The sequence below is a fragment of the Macaca mulatta genome, chromosome 7 (assembly GCF_049350105.2).
Source record: "Macaca mulatta isolate MMU2019108-1 chromosome 7, T2T-MMU8v2.0, whole genome shotgun sequence".
Classification (NCBI taxonomy): Eukaryota; Metazoa; Chordata; class Mammalia; order Primates; family Cercopithecidae; genus Macaca; species Macaca mulatta.
This window is the reverse complement of record NC_133412.1, coordinates 128,525,344-128,547,177: the sequence shown is the minus strand read 5'-3', so window position 1 is coordinate 128,547,177 and position 21,834 is coordinate 128,525,344. Positions and strand designations below refer to the sequence as shown.

The 21,834-nt window shown below is 41.2% G+C and overlaps 1 protein-coding gene across 1 annotated transcript in view; it reads left to right on the top strand.

Moving 5' to 3' along the window:
• Positions 1 to 2,511: 2,511 nt before the first annotated feature.
• The window catches only part of ATG14 (autophagy related 14), a 44,982-nt gene continuing 25,659 nt past the window's right edge, over positions 2,512 to 21,834 (top strand). Inside the window, exons 1-3 of the mRNA XM_001088634.5 lie at positions 2,512 to 2,739; positions 17,467 to 17,529; positions 19,228 to 19,270. Coding sequence (XP_001088634.1) covers positions 2,519 to 2,739; positions 17,467 to 17,529; positions 19,228 to 19,270 — 327 coding nt within the window. The 5' untranslated portion in view covers positions 2,512 to 2,518. The remainder of the gene's footprint in view (positions 2,740 to 17,466; positions 17,530 to 19,227; positions 19,271 to 21,834) is intronic.

The following is a 21,834-nucleotide window of genomic DNA, read 5'->3' as shown; positions in this document are numbered from 1 at the left end:
GCATATCATTCAACATCTCACATTATTCTGGTCTGAATATGTCCATAAGCCCAGCACAGAAACAGCTGGATTATTCTACCTTTAATTGTAGATGTTCCAAGTACATTACTTATTAAAGGGTGATTCTGTGTAAGTAAACCTGTCTAAGAAACGAAGAAAAATTTGTATTCAAAATGACTCCTGTGTTATTTTAAAAACTGAGCAAGTAAACATTTCAAAATTTGAGAGATTTAGGGTCTCACTAGAATGATATTGTAGCATCATTAAGACTCAACGCGTTTCCTTTTAGCCGGAAGGGCCATCTTCCAGTAATTTGCCATAAATAACGAACACAAAGGGAAAGAGGTGAGGCACCTGATACATGTTCTCTAGGCCTTTTAGAAAATATGAAATTGTTCCTTTGGCCACATACACGCGAATCTACGAAAAAGGTGATAATGTAGACATCAAGGGAATGGGTGCTTTCCAAGAAAGGAGTGCCTCGCAAATGTTACCACAGCAAAGCTGGAAGAGTCTACAGTGTTACCCAGCATGCTGTTGGCATTGTTGTAAACAAGGGCAAGATTTTTGCCAAGAGAATGAATGTGTCTACTGAGCATACGAAGCACTCTAAGAGCCAAGTAAGTTTCCTGAAATGCGTGAAGGTAAATGATCGGAAAAAGACGTCAAAGGGAGAGGTGTGGGGAGAGGTGTCTGAGTTCAACTGAAGTGCCAGCCTGCTCCACCCAGAGAAGAACTTTGTGAGAACCAATGGAGAGGAGCCTGGGATGCTGGAACCTATTCCCTATGAGTTCATGGCGTAATAGGTGTCAAAAAAAATTCTGAACTGTACAAATGTTTCTCTTCATTGAGAAGTGTGGCGCCCCCCTCCCTTGAAATATTTAAACTACATTTTGTATCCAAAAACCTCAGTACTCCGCTGTTAAGTAATACATTAATACGCGTTCTCTGAAAATACATAGCCATATATAGGAGTTTCAAATAACTGCATAAGCTAAATACTGTGATATCATCTACCAGGATAGGAATTAATGTGTATTTTTTGCCTTTTAAAATATTGAACAGTTGATCCTGATCATTAGGTACTAAGCACTGTGAAGGATCCTGTCTGAATACAAATTAAACATAAGCCTGAGACCTTAAAAATAATCCTTTCGTTTGAAATGATCAGAGAGAAAGACTTCTCACTTAAAAATAAATCTTAAGTTTTCAGGAACCATTCAAGTTTAGTGTAAACTCCATTCTGAAAATTAGAGAATTTTTGCTTTTGCTTGATTTTGTAATCCTACGTGATTTGTATTTAAAAAGACTGGGTAAGATTAAGAAGACGGAGGGGCAAAGGGCTCAGATTCAAGACCGAATTAGCTTGTAGAATCCCCAGCATTTGACGGTGATGTGGAGATTTAACAGGGAGGGACGGGCTGATATGAATCATGGCTCTTAGCTGTAAATCATCAGTGATTACGTCCTTCACCAAAGTAAGAAAACAGGTTTGTAGGGAGGTAGAGGTCAGTTTCCAACAATCTGAGTTTGTGGTGTCCTGGAATGTCACTTGATACCTAGTAAGCAGTTCTGGATCTTTGGGTATGGAACTTGAGAAAGGAATCCTGGCTAGAGAGAATTCAGGGCAGTTTATCAGTGGATAGCCTAGTAAAATCCTTGAAAATCACTGGTCTATTTAATCTGACCTATAAACCCACTCTTCTCTGTAGTTTAGAGGCATATTCAAACACTAATTACTCTGATATGATCCTCCCAACACATCATCTTATATATCCCCTATCCCCCAAAAGAAACTTGAAGGGAAGTCCTAACCACCTACCTAGTTCAAATTCTCTTAGAGCATGCCCCAGGATAGGGAAGGTACGTTAGCCACGTGATTAACTTTTCAGAAAGATACAATTCTGATTTTGCACGTTCACTTTGGTTGTTTTCACTATTGGTAAAGTATAATACTATTAACCATATTAATCCTCTGCATTAGATAGGTACTATAATTCCATTTAACACGAGAAAACAGGCGCAAAGATTAAGGAACTTGCCCCAAGTCACACAGCTATTAAGTAGGTAAGTGAGCCAAAATTCAACCTAGTTCCAAGACCCAGCCCCTTCACCCTACTTTGTTTGCTGTAGTTTTAGCCAGATTTTAAAGCATCCACAGCAAGTTAAATTCCCTTATTCCGCTCCCATTCCGTTTACCCAGAATCCTTAGGGTATGGTATTACAATTTTCTGCACAAGTTTGAGGCTGTAACTCATAGTCTTGGCCTGAGCCAGCAGATGATGACATTTTGTTTGGCAGACTAGCCCCTCTAATATAACTCTCCCCTTGCTTCGGGACCTGTTGCCCCTCAGCAGACCGGAAAAACAACAGCGCCTGGGACAAGCACCCGCGCGGGGAGAGGGGTCCGGGGGGTCGCCGGGATCCCAGCCCGCCTCCCCCAGGCCCCTCCTCCTGGCCCAGAATGCACCCGGTTGAAAACAAAATCCCACGTGACTGGCTCTCCTCTCAGGCCATCATGGCGTCTCCCAGTGGGAAGGGACCCCGGGCGCCGGAGGCTCCTGGGTGCGGGCCCCGGCCGCTCGCCCGGGACCTGGTGGACTCTGTGGACGACGCGGAGGGGCTGTACGTGGCTGTGGAGCGCTGTCCGCTGTGCAACACTACCCGCCGGCGGCTGACCTGCGCCAAATGCGTTCAGAGCGGCGATTTCGTCTACTTCGACGGCCGCGACAGGGAGAGGTACGGCGGCCGCCACGGCCCTATTGTTTCTTCTGCTGTGTCTCCTCCAGCCAGGCGGCCAAAGGCTGGAACCTGGGGCTCCCCGTCCGGGCACGAGATCCCGGCGAGAGGAGGGAGAGAGAGGGAGTGTAGCTAACTGCTCTGCACCGGAGCTTTGCTACCGGAGGACAGCGTAGGGGCCAGATGAGGGAAGGTCGCCGTTTCCCCATCACCCACCCAAGAGGAGTTTGACCCCACGGTGCTCTTGGCCACTGGGGAAAAAAGGAGTAAGTGGTGACTCTCTGGAGAAGTTTTCCCCTGTAGCTGCCATTGACTTGGATTCCCAGCTCTTTGCTGTATGTGCTCCCATTCAAAAGCTTGGCTTTCTATTTTTTAAAGCACATTTATACTCATTCTCTAGAGAAGAGAGTAGAAGAGAATCAAATAACTGCTTTAGAGGTATTTGGGCCTGGTAGTCTGTCACAGATGGACTTTGTTATCAGACATACTTACTCTAATGTGTGAATTGGGGCTTGCTGTTAACTCCCCTTTCCCCTCCCTGCCTCTAAAGATTATTTTGGATTCTTAGGAATTTGTGAAAGTGTTTTGGCCTTGTTTTAAAATTCAGATTGAGAGCTGCATGCTTTTAGCTAAGAGAATTGCTTTTAGGAACATGTTTTGGTTCCATTTGGAAATCTAAACAGAGAGCTACAAGTTCTTGGTTAAGAAAATTGAAAAATTAGCGTGATTAGCTGCAGGGTCTCCCACTCTCAACTTCTGTTTCAACAACTTAGTGTCAATGATAGTAAGATAGCTAGCATTCTGAGCACAAAAATTCAGGTATTAATTCATTAGCAGCAACCCAATAACTTACCCCCACCTTACTAGGAAGCTGCATAGTAAGTGCTTTGCCCTAGGTCACACAAATGAGTGTAGGAACAAGAATTAAAATTCAGACAGCTTGGACCTATGTACCCGCATTTAACCACTAGGTACTATATCCTCTATATTTGGGAATGTTTTGAGTTCTTAGTATTTCTGTGATCGTGGATGGAGTTCTCTTTTGAGGAGATTTGAATGACAAACTCTTTTTTAGTTTGTTGCTGTGTCTCATTGGTGCTCTTGATGACTTTAGAAACTGCTTAATGTAGTAAGTGATAGCTTTAAAAATTAAACCAGTTATAAAAATACTGGATATGAGATGGAAATGTCTAACTGATGGATTAATTGAGGATTTAGTTCTGGACCTTCTTGTCTGTCTACACGTTTTACTATATCTGTTCACATAATTTAAATATCATCTATGTGCTTAAGACTGCCAGACTTGCATCTGCAACCTAGACTTCTCTGAAGTCCAGAAAACAGCTGCCTAGTCAACATCAATATTTAGATTTGTAATAGATATCTTCATTTTAATATGGCAAACTGAACTCATTTTCCATCATAAATCTCTTTTCCCATGCTCATCCCAACCCAGTAAATGTCAATCTCATTGTTCGTTTGGTTCAGGCCAGAAAACCTTTCAGTTCTCCTTGACTTCTCTCTTAACCCGACTCTATTTAGTCCCATCAACAAATCCCATCTACTCTTCACAACTTATCTTAAATCTGACCCTTACACCATCACCTGGTACGATCTACCAGAGACAAAAGGTTATTTCCTGTTATGTCTCTGTTTCCATCCTTGCTCCCCTTTTATGCAATTTCCATGTTGCAGCCAGTGTTATGCTACTCCTCCATTTCTGTTCAGATCTTCCAGTGGTTTTTCGCTTTACCCAAAGTAAAAACTGGAGTCTTTAACCAAAGTTCTATATTATCTGTTCCTCTGATTTAATCTCCTATTATTTTCTCTCTCTCTTTTTTTTTTTTTTTTTTTTTTTGAGACGGAGTCTCACTGTGTCTCCCAGGCTGGAGTGCAGTGGCGTGATCTCGGCTCACTGCAAGCTCCGCCTCCCGGGTTCACGCCATTCTCCCGCCTCAGCCTCCCAAGTAGCTGAGACTACAGGCGCCCGCCACCACGCCCGGCTAGTTTTTTGTATTTTTAGTAGAGACGGGGTTTCACCATGTTAGCCAGGATAGTCTCGATCTCCTGACCTCGTGATCCACCCGCCTCGGCCTCCCAAAGTGCTGGGATTACAGGCTTGAGCCACCGCGCCCGGCCGTATTTTCTCTCTTAACTAATCTGCTGTGCCACTGTGGCCTTCTTGTCTGTCCTCAGACATACCAAGAACACTCCTTCCTCAGGACCTTTGCAGTGGTATTTAGACAGCCAGGAACTCTTTCTCTATCAGAAATCCTCAGGGTTGCCTCCTTTTTTTTTTTTTTTTTTGGTGCTTGCTCATACCTTAGAGAGTATCTTTCTGATCCTTCTATTAAAATGCTAACCTCTTGCCTATTTAACCAGCTTTATTATCTTTTCTTTTCTATAACACTTATCATCATCTGATGGTTGTGCATGTTAATTTGCCTAACTGCCCCCCACCCAGTGATATAAACTCTATGAGGGTAAGAGTTTTTCTCTTTTATACACTGTTGTATTCTCACATAGTAGAAGCTCAATAAAGATTTATGGAATGATTGAACTGACTCTGGCGCTCTTTCCCAAACTCAGTTTCTAGACCATTTCAGTATTATTCATCATGATCTATTTGTTACTAAAGTCAGAAACCTGGGAGTTATCCTAGACTTTTCTTTTTCTCTTACTCTCTGCATCCAAATAATCAGCAAGTCTAATTCATTTTGATGTCAAAATATGTCTTGAATCTATCTAACTTTTAGTTCAGACCACCATCTTTTCTCTCCTGACTACTTAGTGATCTCCCTTCTTTTACTCAGACAACTCTTCCCTACCTTGCCTCTGGTCTCCAAACACAATAGAAATGTAAATAAGCCACAATAGAAATGTAAATAAGATGTCACTATTTTGCTTAAACCTCTCATTGGCTCCCATTGCATTTAAAATAAAATCCAAGCTCCTTATTATGGCATATGAAGCCTCCTGTGATTTGGCTACTGTTTGCCTCTGTAACTTAGACTCTGAGGTTGAGTTTAAAATGTGGGCTTTGGACTCATGCTCCCTTGAATTGAGTCCAAGCTCCACCACTTGCTATGTGATTTCTTTCTTTCTTTTTTTTTTTTTTTGAGACAGGGTCTTGCTCTGTCACCCAGGCTGGAGTGCACTGGCACAATCATGGCATACTGCAGCCTCAAACTCCTGGGCTCAAGCAGTCCTCCCATCTTAACCTTTTGAGTAGGTGGGACTACAGGCATGCACCACCACACCTGGCTAATTTTTAAATTTTTTGTAGAGACAAGGTCTCCCTGTGTTGTCCAGGTCGATCTCGAACTTGTGGGCTGAGCCATCCTCCTTTCTCAGCCTCCCAAAGTGTTAGGATTACAGATATGAGCCCGGCTGCTATGTGAGTTTGAGGAAGTTTTTTTGACGAGGGAGGGGGCAGGGTCTCACCCTGTCACCCAGGCAGTGCAGTGGCAAGATCACAGCTCACTGCAGCTTTGACTTCCCTGGGCTCAAGGGATTCTCCTGTGTCAGCCTCCCTGGTGTCTGGGACTACAGGCGTGCATCAACACACCTAACTAGTTTTTTTGTATTTTTTGTGGAGACAGGGTTTTGCCGTGTTGCCCAGGCCGATCTTGGACTCCAGAGCTCAAGCCATCCGCCAGCCCTGGCCTCCCCATGTGCTGGGATTACAGGCATGAGCCACCATGCCTGGCCCTGAGCAAGTTTCTTAACTTCATGTTTATTTCATTTTGAAATTGGCAGGGTATCTAACTCCATAGGTTTCTGGTAGTGATTACCTAAGAGCATGCATTTAAAGTGTTTACCATGATGCCTAGAATGTATTAAGCACTCAAATAAGTTCATCCCTGTGCTCCCTCCTTTTCACTGCTCCACAGTTATAGGCCTTCTCTCAAATCCTCAGTCACATGAAGCTTCCACCAATGGGGCTTTTTCCTTGCGGTTTCTTCTGCCTGGAACACTTTTCCTCCTGTTCGATACCTTGTCTTTCACCATTCAACTTAAAGTCCACTTCTTCGGTGAGGCCTTTCCTGACCTCCCTCAGTAAGATAGGTTCCCACCTCCATCTTTTCCCCCATTCATTATTTGCTGTCAAAATACCCTATTTCTTTCATGGTACCACACATGATGCGTAATACTATTTATTTGAGGAAGATGGCCACATCCAGAATGTAGTTTCATGAAGGCATGAATTCTGGTCTTGTTCTTTCAAATCACCAGCCCAGCAGCAGCAGGTAGCAGAACTTAGGCGTGTTGTTGAAGGAATGTCAAAAGCAATACAACTTTTGAAACTCAACATAGGGGTAGGGCTCAGTGGCTCATGCCTGTAATCCCAGCACTTTGGGAAGTCAAGGCAGGCGGATCACTTGAGACCAGGAGAGCGAGAATAGCCTGGCCAACATGGTGAAACCCTATCTTTACTAAAAATACAAAAATTAGACCGAGTGCGATTGCTCATGTCTGTAATCCCAGCACTTTGGGAGGCCGAGGCGGGCAGATCATGAGGTCAAGAGATCGAGACCATCCTGGCCAACATGGTGAAACCTTGTCTCTACTAAAAATACAAAAATAAGCTGGGCGTGGTGGCACGTGTGCCTGTGGTCTCGGCTACTCAGGAGGCTGAGGCAGGAGAATCGCCTGAACCCAGGAGGTGGAGGTTGCAGTGAGCCAAAATCGTGCCACTGCACTCCAGCCTGGTGACAGAGTAAGACTCCATCTCAAAAAAACAAAAACAAAAACCAAAATTAGCTGGGTGTTGTGGTGCAGGCCTGTAATCCCAGCTACTCGGGAGGCTGAGGCCTGAGAAGCGCTTGAACCTGGGAGGCAGAGGCTGCAGTGAGCCGAGATCACGCCACTGTACTTCAGCCTGGGCGACAGAGCAAGACTCCATCTCAAAAAAAAAAGAAGAAGAAAGAAAATCCCCAAAATTCTTGGCTAAATGTGAGCATTAGATTTTCAGAAGAGAGATACGTTATAGTGGATTTCCTTTCCTGACCAAGCAGAAAAATATAAAGCAAATAACCAGAACCATTCAGAATTTAGAATAAAAAAGAAATTTTAGGGTTCAGGGATAACAGAACTGTCACAGTGGTCTGCTTAGGTCCGCTTCACCTAACTCTCCATCTTTCTCTTTTCCAAACTATGTGTTTTAAGAAGAATGGCTTGTTAGTTTTTCTTTGTTTCTAGAATTGTGCCCAATATCTAGTAGGGTGAAAGAATCTCTTGAGACCCAGGACCATTGTTCTAATAGCCAAATATTTTTTAATGAGCTCTCATTGTGCACTGTTATGTGCACAAAATGGTCTGGCAATACAGAGGAGAAAGACGGGTCTCTGCTCTCAAGGATTTTTACTGACTGTCAATAGGCCTTGAATTTTGTGGGCCACAGGTTGATTGTGAGATATTCTATTTTCATTATTTTTGAAAATTTTGTATTCTGTGATTACCTTTAGACTCTTTTTCCTTTTAACTTCATGAAAAGCCCCTCACTGTAGAAAACCACTTGTTAATAAAATATGGAACCTTACAGCACAGTTTTAAAACCCTCGTTTAACCTCTGATTTTCAGTAAATTAGCCAAACCGGCTGTGCGTACATGGATCTTGAATGTGATCATGCGTATCAAAGTTCTTGCAAAGGTAAATGTATTTTTTTAAGGTTCCATTAACAGACTAGCGGAGTATCTAGGTTTTAGTGGTTTGGCAGCTCAAGGAAAATTAAGTATTAAAGAAATAACTCGATCTCACATTAATTAGTTCCTTTGACTCTTAAGGAGGGAACCATGTGTCTTTATATACTTTTGGGAACAATATGAGTTTGGCAGACAGATTAGTTGAGAAATACCTAAACTTATTATTCTTTTGTTGTTGTTCAATGGGAAGACTTCCCTACAACTTTGGTGTCCTCACCCACATCATCCTTTCCTCGTCTCCCACCTTGCCCACAGTCCTGAACAGTACCTCCTCTACTTTCTCATCTGCCTTTTCTCCCCCCACTCCCGCCCCCAGGGGAGACCCGGCCTTCAGTGTAAACTGAAGGTGCGTTCCCTATCACCTGCCCTTTAAACTGTATGCTTCCTTAAGGGATGAAGAAGAGGAATGATATTAGGCAGTACCTCCAACACAATCTTGTTTGAATCTGTACTGCTGGACATATTAAAATTACAGGAACAGAACTGTATGGATTATGTATTTGTCTGACACCAGAAATAGCACTGCTACCCAGTAGACACCTGATAGGTTGAAGTAATCTTTCCACTCACAACAGGAAAGAAATTGGTTACCAGTTCTTGTTAGATGGGGGAATGGGACTGAGAATTAATCTAAGGATACCTGGGGAAATGTACCTGCTGGTTTAGGAGCCCTTGATTTTCACATGTGGATTAAAAAGAAAGACAAATTGTATGAACATCTAGGTACTACTTTATAATTATGTTTTCAGGAATGATGTCACATTATCTTCACTGACAAGTTTTTTGTTTTTTTTTTTTTTTTTTTTTGAGACGGAGTCTCGCTCTGTTGCCCAGGCTGGAGTGCAGTGGCTGGATCTCAGCTCACTGCAAGCTCCGCCTCCCAGGTTCACGCCATTCTCCTGCCTCAGCCTCCCGAGTAGCTGGGACTACAGGCGCCCGCCACCTCGCCCGGCTAGTTTTTTGTATTTTTTAGTAGAGACGGGGTTTCACCGTGTTCGCCAGGATGGTCTCGATCTCCTGACCTCATGATCTGCCCGTCTCGGCCTCCCAAAGTGCTGGGATTACAGGCTTGAGCCACTGTGCTCGGCCCTCACTGACAAGTTTTAGAATATATGATTATACTTTTGCCAGGAAACAGAAATGCATGCCCTAAACAAATTGAGAAATGGGATAAAGGATGAAGAAGAAATTTAAATATTACTGCAGATTTCAAGGGGAAGGCACAACCAATATCCAAAAAATATCCTTTAGATACTTCTGTTCTGCCTCCAGTATATTTTGAGTTGTCAGCCACTGTGGCCCATATAAATCTATTGTCTTGAGAATTCAATTCTGTATACTGAACTCAGCAGAACAAAAGCTCTACAGGTAGACAGGAGTTCACCAGCCTTACAACTATTTCACTGTGTCCTTCAGAGGGTCTCAGTTCCTGTCCCATGGAGTTTGTTTATGGTGTTTCCACCAGAAAATGGGGATCTGCTAGGAAAATATAACTTGTTTTCAGCCAGTATCACTGGCTACTCTTACGATTATACCTTCTAGAACTTATAAAAGGTTTTTGCATTTACTATCTCAATTCTTCTCTACCCTCACCCCATGAGTTATTAATGTATTTAAAGCAGAAAAAACTGGGTCTCAGGATTGTTGTGACTGACTTACTCCCGGGTTCTGCTAATTCTTAAGTTCATATTTGGATCTGAACTATATTTTTATACTGTGTGCATGTGTGTGTGTAACAGTATCAGAAAAGAAAAACATTCCATTTTGTTATACAGATTGTGCTATATCTTGGAAGGTCGTATGTGCTTTAGTGAACCAAGGGCTGGGATTAACCCTGGAGAGGCAGCACCCCTCACGTGTACACCCTGCCACTGTGTGAAGATTCCTGAAATGCCCAGTTTCTCTCACCTCTAGATATTTTCAAGGCCTGTCATAATGCAAAAGAGTTTTCATAATCTCAAGTCTCTTTTGAACACCAAAAGACAGACTATGGAAAATAAAATGTGATTATGTAAAAATAATCCTGAGATTTGCCACCTCCTGTTGCTAGGGAAGGTACTGAATTGATGTGATGATGGAAATTGAGTGCTTACTTGCGCATGGCAGAGCAGTGATGGCACATCTCAGAGGGTTGTGTAAGGATTCAGAGAGAGCATGTGTTTTCTTTTAGAAACTGCCAGAAAGGAGCAGGGCACTTTAGGGATCAGGGTTGTAGTTAAGGTGTCATTGTGAGGTTTCAGTGAGTGTTTTTTAAGTAAAGTTGAACTACTTTCAGCCAGAGCCAAGTGAAAGTCTCCAGCCCTAGTTTAATCCTTTAAAATATTTTTCAGATGAATTTGTAGTCATGTCTTAAAATGGAAAACTTAGCTCCCTTAATAATCAGAGTCCATTTGGGATAGATATTTGTGAAATCCTCTTGAGCTGACCTCCCTCAAGTAATTGATGTAATCCAGGCTCCCAAAAGGTCAGTTCCTTGGGTCTTCTACTTGGTAAAGAATAACTCGCAGTGACCATTTCCAGCCCATCAAATTTAAAAACCATTTTTATTTTGGATATTTTCTTCAAACAAGATGTAGTTGAATTTGAGTATTTTGAATTTTAAGTTTACATTTTAAATCAAAATGCATGTTTTTAAAGAGAGCTAAATATTGTAAATATGACATTTGAAATTTTGAAATGTTTAGCTCAAACATTGTAGAAATAGGAAAATTCTCTCACAATCCCACCACATAAAGGTGCCTCTATTATGGATGAGGCACAGTCCTGAACATTCTGTGCATATTCTCTGCCAGAGTGGGATCACGCAACACAACTATTTTGCTGAGTTTTTTTTGTTTTGTTTTTTTGGGTTTTTTTGGTCATTTAACATACCTAAACATCTTTTCATGCCAGTACACAATATTATTCCTTTTACAGCTGTAAATTTTTATCTTTTTAAAACCCAAAGTTAGAATCATTCAGTCACTTCATGAAAAAAAAGATTATATATGACTATCCCTTTTATTTTTCTGTTTATTTACTATTTTACAAACAAAAATGAACTTTTCTATTTTTGTTTCTAAAGGATGCCTCAGTTTAGAGTAAGTTGAATGAGGGAACTGTAGTATACATTTGCTCTGTGTGCAGAAGAAACGAGTGTAGTTAGGACTGCCTTATCCTGGTTTCGTAATCCCTCAGTCTCTTCTATAGAACTGTATTCTATAGTTGAGTTTAATGCATGGTAAGATTAAGTGCAGAATCACTCATTGCAGTGAAGAAGCGGAAAGCTGGCATATGTGTGTGCTAAGCATCTGTACCCACTGCTTTCACATTTATCTTACTCCTTTACCAAGGAGTATGTAAGCATTATTCCCATTTTACAAATGAAGAAACTAAACAACACTTTGTTTCTATTTTATTTTATTTTATTTTTTGAGACACGGGTTCTAACTCTGCCACCCAGGCCAAAGTATAGTGTAGGATCATAGCTCACTGCAGCCTCTAATTCATGGCTCAAAGGATCCTCCTACCTCAGCCTCCAGAGAAGTTAGGTCTACAGCCATGTACCACCATACCCAGCTATTTTTTAATATATATGTATTTTTTTTATATAGAGATGGAGTCTTACTATGTTGCCAGGCTGGTCTTGAACTCCTTGACTCACATAATCTTCCTGCCTCACACTCCTAAAGTGTTGAGATTACAGGTGTGAGCCACCACACCTGGCCTGTTTCTAATTTCCGTAAATGATTTTTAACCGTTATTCCTGACAGTGGAATATATTTATGCTATGCTTTCTCATATCCTAAATATTCTAACATAAGGTTAAAAAATCGTGATAAGGACCCGGTTTTTAAATCTTATTTGCCTATGAAAATCATACTCTTGTATGATTAAAGAATAAAAGCATACTCATATCTTTGCCTATAAAAATATTTTAATGTCTTTTGTGGCAATATACTATCATTTAGTCTTTCTCCCATTGAACACTAGTTTCCATTTCCTTGCAGTTAGGCCTGATTTTGTCATTGGTGCCTTCAAACATGAATCTTTCATCATCTCTGTTATTTTCTTAGGATAGATTCTTTGAAATGCAATAACCGAACCAAAGGGTTGGATATTTTCTTTTAGGCCCTCAATTGCTTATTTGAAATCTATTTTTTGCCTTTCTTAAAATACATTAGTAGTGTTTCTGAGACTTTTCATTGCCATAACCTTAGTAAGTAAATGTGTAACCCTGGGATGAGGGAAAGGACTGGACAGACAGGTAGAGGGGTGAGAGTTACTTTATGAAAGGTGCTGTGCTTGGCACATAGTAAGTGCTCAGTAAATTGTGGGCGTTATAGTGAGGCTAGTTATTCCTAGCACAGTATTAATAGTCTGCATCCCTAATAGAGTGCATGCCCTGGTGTTGTTTTTCTGGTAATAAAGGGCAGACTTATGTGAATAGTCTGACCTGTGGTTAGGTCCACTCAGTTGCCCATAATTGTAGTCGGGGTACAGAGTGGAAGTGAGACTCGCATTCATAACCACTACCGCATTAGTAGCATACTCCCATCATTGTTTTCCCACTTGGCATGTTGAAATGCTTTGGTGCGTTTACATAGAATTTTCTCTGCCTCCATACCCTTCCTTCCCTTAACAGGATCAACTCTGGCTCACCCTCAGGTCTCAGCTTGGACAGGCAGTGCTCCCGGGTGGCTCCCTCTGAAGCCCCAGCTGTGTTGTGTGCTTTCTGTGGTGCCACTGGGGCTGTGTATGAGCAGCCTTCTCCTTGTTCCCATCAGTCTGTATCACAGAGGGATTGCTGGAAAGTCAGTTTAAGGGAGTACCTTTTTTTAACAGAAAAAAATAATAAGTCATAAAAGTATGGAAGAATTTATGAAACAACAAAGTTTATTTGAGAGAATACTTTTTTAGGGGGGAACAACCCAAGTCATTTAAGTGTGGAATAATTTAGTAAATAACATAGAAGACTTTTTTAACTGGGAGAGAAAATACAGGAAATAGTGTTGTAAGAGCCAGGCATGGAACAGATTCACCGGCAGATTTCTTTCAGAAAACAGCACAAAAACTAGTGCCATTAAACAACAGAAAAATGATGTGTGCCTACATAAAAGTTCAGAAAATTCTGTAGAGCAAAAACATAAGTAACAAGAGAATAGAAAAAATATTTTGTGTGAAAGAAAAATGGCCAATTTCCCTGCTAAATAATCCTCCAAGGAAAAAAAAAAAAACCTATTAAAAAATTGGGTGAAGGACATCGGGAAATAACAAGAAAAATCAGTAGCCAATAAAATATGAAAAGTTGTTCAAACTTTCTAATAATGAAATAAATGCAAATAAACGAATTACGAACCATCTCTCAGAGGGAGGGATGGGAAGCCAATCAGATTAGCAAAGAATAAAAAGAAATGTCCAATGTCTGGGGAGAGTGTGAGAAAACAGGTTCTGTTGGTGGGGTTGTAAATTGTATGAAGTGTTTTGGAGGAAATTTTGAGGATTACCCACAATTTTGCTTGTAAATATCTTTGACTAAGCAGTTTATTTTATTTTATTTATTTATTTATTTAGGGACAGTTTCACTCTGTCACACAGGTTGGAGTGCAATGGTGTGATCTCGGCTCACTGCAACCTCCGCCTCCCGGGTTCAAGCAATTCTCCTGGCGCAGCCTCCCAAGCAGCTGGGATTACAGGCACCTGCCACCACACCCGGCTCATGTTTTGTATTTTTAGTAGAGACAGAGTTTCACCATGTTGGCCAGGCCGGTCTCAAACTCCTGACCTCAGGTGATCCACTCACCTCGGCCTCCCAAAGTGCTGGGATTACAGGCATGAGCCACTGTGCCCAGCCCAGTTTATTTTATTTATAGGAATTTTTCAGAGAGAAACTTAAAAGCCTGTAAAGGTGCACTAGGCTATTCATTTGTATCGTTACTGATCATAGTGAAAATTTGGAAGGAAGACTAGTGTTCACCTGTAGAGGTTTATATAAATAAATTACATGGCATCCATCCAGCGAAATGCTGTGCACCTGTTAGTGAATTAGATCAATATGTTCTGGCATGGTAAAAGAGACCAAGATATTTTATGTGACAGCTGCAATTTGGAAAACAATATGTGAAATATGGATCCCCCTACACACACTTTAAAAAACTATATATATAATATATATCATTAAATTTGGTTTGACTATAGTGATACTCTTATTTTTCACCTCTTGGAAGCTGTATTGAGAAAGCACAGACTTGTGGAATGAATTTTTTCTCCTTCTGTGAGTGGTGGGATGGAGACTGCAGAGCCTGGATGAGTGACCGAGTGAGCAGTTGCAGCCCTGACCCACCCATGTGGCCTGGTAGCATATGCTCTTTAGCTTTGCTGATACCACCTATTTTTGATTTCTTTCATGAAGGAGGACGTGACTCATGAAGTATTAGGTTGGTGCAAAAGTAATTGCTGTCTTTGCTGTTCCTTTCAATATGTGATGCACTAGTACTTATCTTTTGTTCGTTATTCCTGCTGCCATCTGTATATTTGTTTGTTAAGAGTTTGTTTCTTTTGTGTTTTTAACAAAGTCTGAGAAAATCAACCAGCTCATATTAAGCTGGACACAGTTGTCTGTCTTCCCAATTTGTTTTACAGCAAAGTGGCATTTTTACAACAGACCTCAAAGGAGAACTTTTATGGCCTCTAAAGTCAAGATTTTATTTTCCCGTGTCAGTCCTTTGCATGGTTTGAGATTGCTAACTTGTGAGTTTGTTATTTTCTACATTATCAGAACATAAATCACCATGTTGTCTCAGTGATGTAAAAGTAAATACCATATTAGTCTCTCATTTTTGATACAAGGAAATGGAAGCATATAACAAGTGATAGGTCCAAGAATTCAAGTCAACTGCAGGAGAATTTATAATTAGACTTCTTAGTATTGTGGAGGATGCCTTGTTCTGTGTTGCAGGTACATAGTAAATGCCTGATAGACTGATTGATGAATCTGTGGGTTCATCCACATTCCACATTGGTTTCTGAGTTTTCTAATACTGTTTCACGCCGTTGCCACCTTACTGGACACTGCAGTGCTATCCAGTAGAACTTTCTGCAATGATGGGAATGTTCTTGTTATGCACGCCATCCAGTAAATCATATGTAGCTGTTGAAACGTGGATGGTAGTACAACTGAGAAACTGAACTTTTAATATAATTGTAATTAATTTAAATGTAAATAGTCATATTATAAGTATATAGTTCTGTCACATATAATATTGCCTATTTGCTTTTTCTGTTTAATGAATATTGTGCATTTTCAGTGATTATTAAATTTGTTAGAGTCATGATTAGACCATTATATTTCTTCCTCTTAGATATCTTGGGGTAGGTTTCAAACATGGGGTTACGGAAGTAGTATTTTAGAAAGACATCTTTGTCCAGATTATTTTTAGGTCTGTTATGGCCTATTGAATTGTTTTCCTTTATGCTGGGAGATAGCCAAAAGCCTATTCTTGAACACCACATCATGTTACTGCAGCATGAGTCATTATCCCTGTTCCCTTAAAAATGGTCAGTGGGTCACGTTCACTCCATAGTCAGTTGTATGATGTTAGTCATACAATTTTTTTTTTTTTTTTTTGTCCATGCCCTTATTAAGCAGCAAGCCACATTTTAGGCACTCAGTAGCCATATGTGGCTGGTGGCTACCACATTGAACAGCACAGATCTAGCAGACATTTATAGAACACTGCCCAACAGCTGTAGAATACACATTATTTCAAGTACACATTGGAACTTTCTCCACGGCATACCATATGTAAAGCCATAAGATGGTCTCAAGTCACAAGATTGAAATCACACAATGTATTTTGTAGCTATATCAAAATGAATTAAATTAGAAACAGTAACAGTAAGCTACCTAGAAAAGCCTGTATATCTGAAAATTAAACAATATACTTCTAAATAACGGATGGGTCAAAAGGATTCTTATGGAAGATTAAAAGTTTCAAACTAAATGATAATGAAAATACACAATATCAAAATCTTAGGATATAGCTAGAACAGTGCATAGAAGGAAATTTAAAACTTCATGTGATTATATTTAAAAGGAATAGAAGTTTAAAATTGACCTGAGTTATCACCTTAAACTGCAAAATTAAAAAAAAAAAAAAAAAAAAAAAGACCCCCAAGTAAGTTAGCAAGAAGAAAATAAGGATAGAAAACTGGCAAATAGAAAATAGCAACTGCGGCCGGGCACAGTGGCTCTCGCCTATAAGCCCAGCACTTTGGGAGGCCGAGGCAGGCAAATCACCAGGTCAGGAGATTGAAACCATCCTGGCTAACACAGTGAAATCCCATCTCTATTAAAAATACAAAAACAAAATTAGCCAGACTTGGTGGCGGGCGCCTGTAGTCCCAGCTGCTTGGGAGGCTGAGGCGGGAGAATGGCGTGAACCCAGGAGGCGGAGCTTGCAGTGAGCCGAGATTGCACCACTGCACCCCAGCCTGGGCGACAGAGTGAGAAAAAAAAGAAAAAAGAAAATAATAACTGCAATGTGATACCCCTTCTTTTTGATAACTTTTACTAAGTAATTTGTTAGCCTGTAGTAACTAGCAATAAAATTAGTGGAAAAAGTGTACGTACAATTTTTTAAAATTTATTGTAAGGAATCAATTTATAGGAGAGAGCAGGATTGAGTGTAGATTAGTAATTAAAATTTGTTTTCTAGTGAAAGCATTCTATTTCCTTGAATTCAAATTCACTTTAGTGTTCTGATGTTCCTGTTTTGACAAATAATTTAACCTGAGGGGAAGATATCTATAGACATTTTATAAACACAGGAAAGAATTTTAAAGTTGAGGATTTGAGCTTAGTTTTAAAAGAACCAAATGGTTAGCAGTGGTGTGCACCCCATTGAAAAGATGTGTATTTACTGTCAGGACAATGACATTTTCACATGACTCTGCAGAATGATTGGTTCTTGGGAATTTGCATAGTCTCATTGAAATGAAAAAAATGAACATTTAAATAAGACATTGAATTTTTTCTTACAGGTTTATTGACAAGAAGGAAAGGTTAAGCCGACTTAAGAGCAAGCAAGAAGAATTTCAAAAAGAGTGAGTGTTTTGTTTTGCCTTTTAATTTGTGGAGGTGATCTAGTCACCATTTGGTTTAATTCATTGCTGTGGTATGCAGATATATGGATTGCTGACTTACTGAATCTAGGATACAACCTCTTTTTTTTTTTTTTTTTTTGAGACGGAGTCTTGCTCTGTCACCCAGGCTGGAGTGCAGTGGCTGGATCTCGGCTCACTGCAAGCTCCGCCTCCTGGGTTCATGCCATTCTCCTGCCTCAGCCTCCCGAGTAGCTGAGACTACAGGCGCCCGCCACCTCGCCCGGCTAGTTTTTTTGTATTTTTTTAGTAGAGACGGAGTTTCACCGTGTTAGCCAGGATGGTCTCGATCTCCTGACCTCGTGATCCGCCCGTCTCGGCCTCCCAAAGTGCTGGGATTACAGGCTTGAGCCACCGCGCCCGGCCACAACCTCTTAAAGTGTAGGAAAGGAGTACATCTGGGAGAGGTAAAGTGGGAGAAGCTACCAAGTTTCTAGAAAATACTGGCCTCAGACCCCGTACGTGGTACAAAGTAGATACTCAATGAATCAAATCCCTGGCACTGGTAATTGATGTGTGAGTCCAGGACAGTTGGCATGATTAGTAGACTTAAATTAGTGCTGGTGGCTCCCATGGGGCATTACTGCTTCCATTTACCTTTCTTCTTTTGTCCATATCAGTATATTACAGCATATGGTCTGCACATTATCTATATCAGAATTCATTAGCTGAGATAATGGTTAAAAATTCAGATTCTTGGAATCCTATCCTCAGAGATTCTGATTCAGTAGATATGGGGTGAGGCCTAGGAATCTGACGTTTGTTTTTTTTTGGGGGGGGGGGGCTGGGGAATCTGAGTTATTAACAGGTACACCTGATGAATATCTCACCCCCTAGGATTGAGAATTGTCCTATAGAACCTTCTGGTATAGAACCTGCTCCCTAGATGCACCCCAGATGTTTGCATCTCTGTGCCTTCATTCAGTTTCTCTCTACCTCAGTGTTTTTCCTCTTCTCTGAGCGCGCCCTGCCCAACTCAAGGTTCTTAAAGGGTCGTCTCTTTTGTGGCACCTCCCCAAACCATGCCAACATGGATGTCTCACACCCCCGATGAAAACAGTTAATGCTCAGGCCAGTGATTCCCAAAGTGTGACCCGAGCTTCTCTAGAGTCTGCAGTGGTCTGATAAACACATTCATGAGCAGTTTAAATCTAACAGGATATTCTGTATTAGAGAAACCTGCTTGAATTTATTTAACTCTGTAATTTCCCTAACTTCCTCAAACACAAAAAGTTTATTTTTCCCATAGAACATTTTATTCCATAGAACCAATATTTGGAGATACTGGCATGTATCATTTCGTTGGGAACTATTAGATCATTAATTCTCTTGTAACTATTACTGTGAATTATGATGGATGGCAGTTACTGATGATGACTGAGGACAAAGGCTAAGACTGTTAGGCAGATTTATTGTGGACGTTTGTAGAAAGGCTCTTAGCAGTGTTCAGAACTACGAAAGGAAGGAGATGAAAAAAAGTGCAGAGAACAGGGAATTTGGAAAACACTTTAAATGCTAAGTCCCATTTTAACATTTCTAGCCATTTCTGAGAACTTAATTTTAAAAGTGTTTGATTTTACATTTTTGAACTTAGAATTTTATTATTTTCAGGAACTTATTTTCTGTCTCTTTTCCTTACAGAGTGTTAAAAGCTATGGAAGGAAAATGGATAACAGATCAGTTGGTAAGTTGTAATACATGTTCTTTTTCTTGGGGCTACATGTTTTTAAATTGGTAGAGCTTATAAAATCATTTTTTTTTTTTTTTTTGAGTCGGAGTCTCGCTCTGTCGCCCAGGCTGGAGTGCAGTGGCCGGATCTCAGCTCACTGCAAGCTCCGCCTCCCGGGTTTACGCCATTCTCCTGCCTCAGCCTCCCGAGTAGCTGGGACTACAGGCGCCCGCCACCTCGCCCGGCTAGTTTTTTTGTATTTTTAGTAGAGACGGGGTTTCACCATGTTAGCCAGGATGGTCTCGATCTCCTGACCTTGTGATCCGCCCGTCTCGGCCTCCCAAAGTGCTGGGATTACAGGCTTGAGCCAATAAAATCATTTTTAATTAAAATTTTTTAAAAATCAAATTTGGCAGTCCTCTACTTAATCCACTTGTAGCGTGGCCTTCTCAAATATTTTGTCTAGTTACCAAAAATGGGGTATCGGCAATTAATTATGGAGCCATCATAAAGGATAATTTTGAAATCTGGGGTGTCGACATAGAAAAACAAAAACAGCGGGCTATTATCCTTTTTGCAAAAATTATTTATCATACACACTCCAAATGGATTAATGATTAAATGTGTCAAAGAAAATATGGGTGGGTATTTACATAATCTTAGAGTGGGGAGAACCTTTATAAACCATAGAGGAAAGCATTTTGACAGATTACATAACAGTTTAAAACTTCTGGCCAGGTGCAAGGGCTCATGCCTGTAATCCCAGCTACTTGGGAGGCTGAGGCAGGAGAATCACTTGAACCTGGGAGGCAGAGGCTGCAGTGAGCCAAGATTGCCTCACAGCACTCCGGACTGGGCAACAAAGTGAGACTTCCTCAAAAAAAAAAAAAAAAAATTTAACAATTAAAGAGTTTGGGGAAGGCGTGGCAGCAGCCAGGCAGCCCAGCTTTGCTAAGGCTCTAGAGGCGCTGTGCCTCGCAGGCACTCGGCACCTGCCTTCCCTGCAGCCAGCATGCCCAAGAGGAAGGTCAATTCCGCTGAAGGGGCCACAAAGGAAGAGCCCAAGAGGAGATCTGCACGGTTATCAGCTGAACTTGCTCCTGCAGAAGTGGAAATGAAGCTGAGAAAGCCGCAGGAAAGGATAAATCTTCAGACAAAAAAGTGCAAACAAAAGGGAAAAGGGGAGCAAAGGGGGAAAAGTCAGAAGTGGCTAACCAAGAAACTGAAGATTTACCTGCAGAAAACGAGAAACTAAAACTGAGGAGAGCCCCTTTTAAGTGTCGGTGCTTTTTTTAAAAAGGTGGACTCATTCTCTGATTGTTTACTTTTTGGTACAACCAGAAGATAGTGTGGGATATTGAGTTATGGGAGGCTTTGACTGTCTTGGGGGTCAGCTTAACATTCCATAGTTGGGGGGTTAGTTTTTATATCCTGTAATGCCAAGCATACTAAATGGCACTATGGAGTCACAGTCCTGCATTTAATGTATTGAACATCTGTTCCCATGTTGTTTTTTAGTAGAACTGTTTCCTAAAGAAAACCGCTCCTTGATGATGGCTCTCCCTGTCAGAATGTCGTGCACTCTGTGAGCTCTTTGGTCGTGGTAGTCCTGTTTTCCTAATAACTTTGATACTGTGCTATGAAAGATTAAAAATATGAATATGTAGTGTACATGCTATTCGGTTGTGAATTGGTGGGACATACGTAACAGCTTATCAACGTGTGAAGATACTGGTACTTGATGACCTCATAAGGAAAATTTGCTTCCAGATTTTAAGCTGGAAAGTCACTGGAATAACTTTATTTTTATTTTTATTTTTATTTTTATTTTTTTTTGAGACTGAGTCTGGCTCTGTCGCCCAGGCTGGAGTGCAGTGGCCGGATCTCAGCTCACTGCAAGCTCTGCCTCCCGGGTTTACGCCATTCTCCTGCCTCAGCCTCCCGAGTAGCTGGGACCACAGGCGCCCGCCACCTCGCCCGGCTAGTTTTTTGTAATTTTTAGTAGAGATGGGGTTTCACCGTGTTAGCCAGGATGGTCTCGATCTCCTGACCTCGTGATCCGCCCGTCTCAGCCTCCCAAAGTGCTGGGATTACAGGCTTGAGCCACCTCGCCCGGCCTGGAATAACTTTAAAAAAGAATTAAAATACATGGCTTTTAGATTTTTGGTACGTATATTAAGAATTGGGTACAAATTGCAATGTCTGTGTACTGATCTTCGGCACAACCAATGAAATCTCAATTACAAAAGAAAAAAAGGGCCAGGCGCGGTGGCTCACTCCTGTAACCCCAGCACTTTGGGAGGCGGAGGCAGGCAGATCACGAGGTCAGGAGTTCGAGACCAGCCTGACCAATATAGTGAAACCCCGTCTCTACTAAAAATACAAAAATTAGCCGGGCATGGTAGCAGGCGCCTGTAAGCCCAGCTGCTCGGGAGGCTGAGGCAGGAGAATCGCTTGAACCTGAGAGGCAGGTTGTAGTGAGGCGAGATGGTGCCACAGCACTCCGGCCTGGGTGACAGAGTGAGACTCTCAAAAAAAAGAGGAAATACTCATGAATAGAGATTTATGGGTAAAAAAAG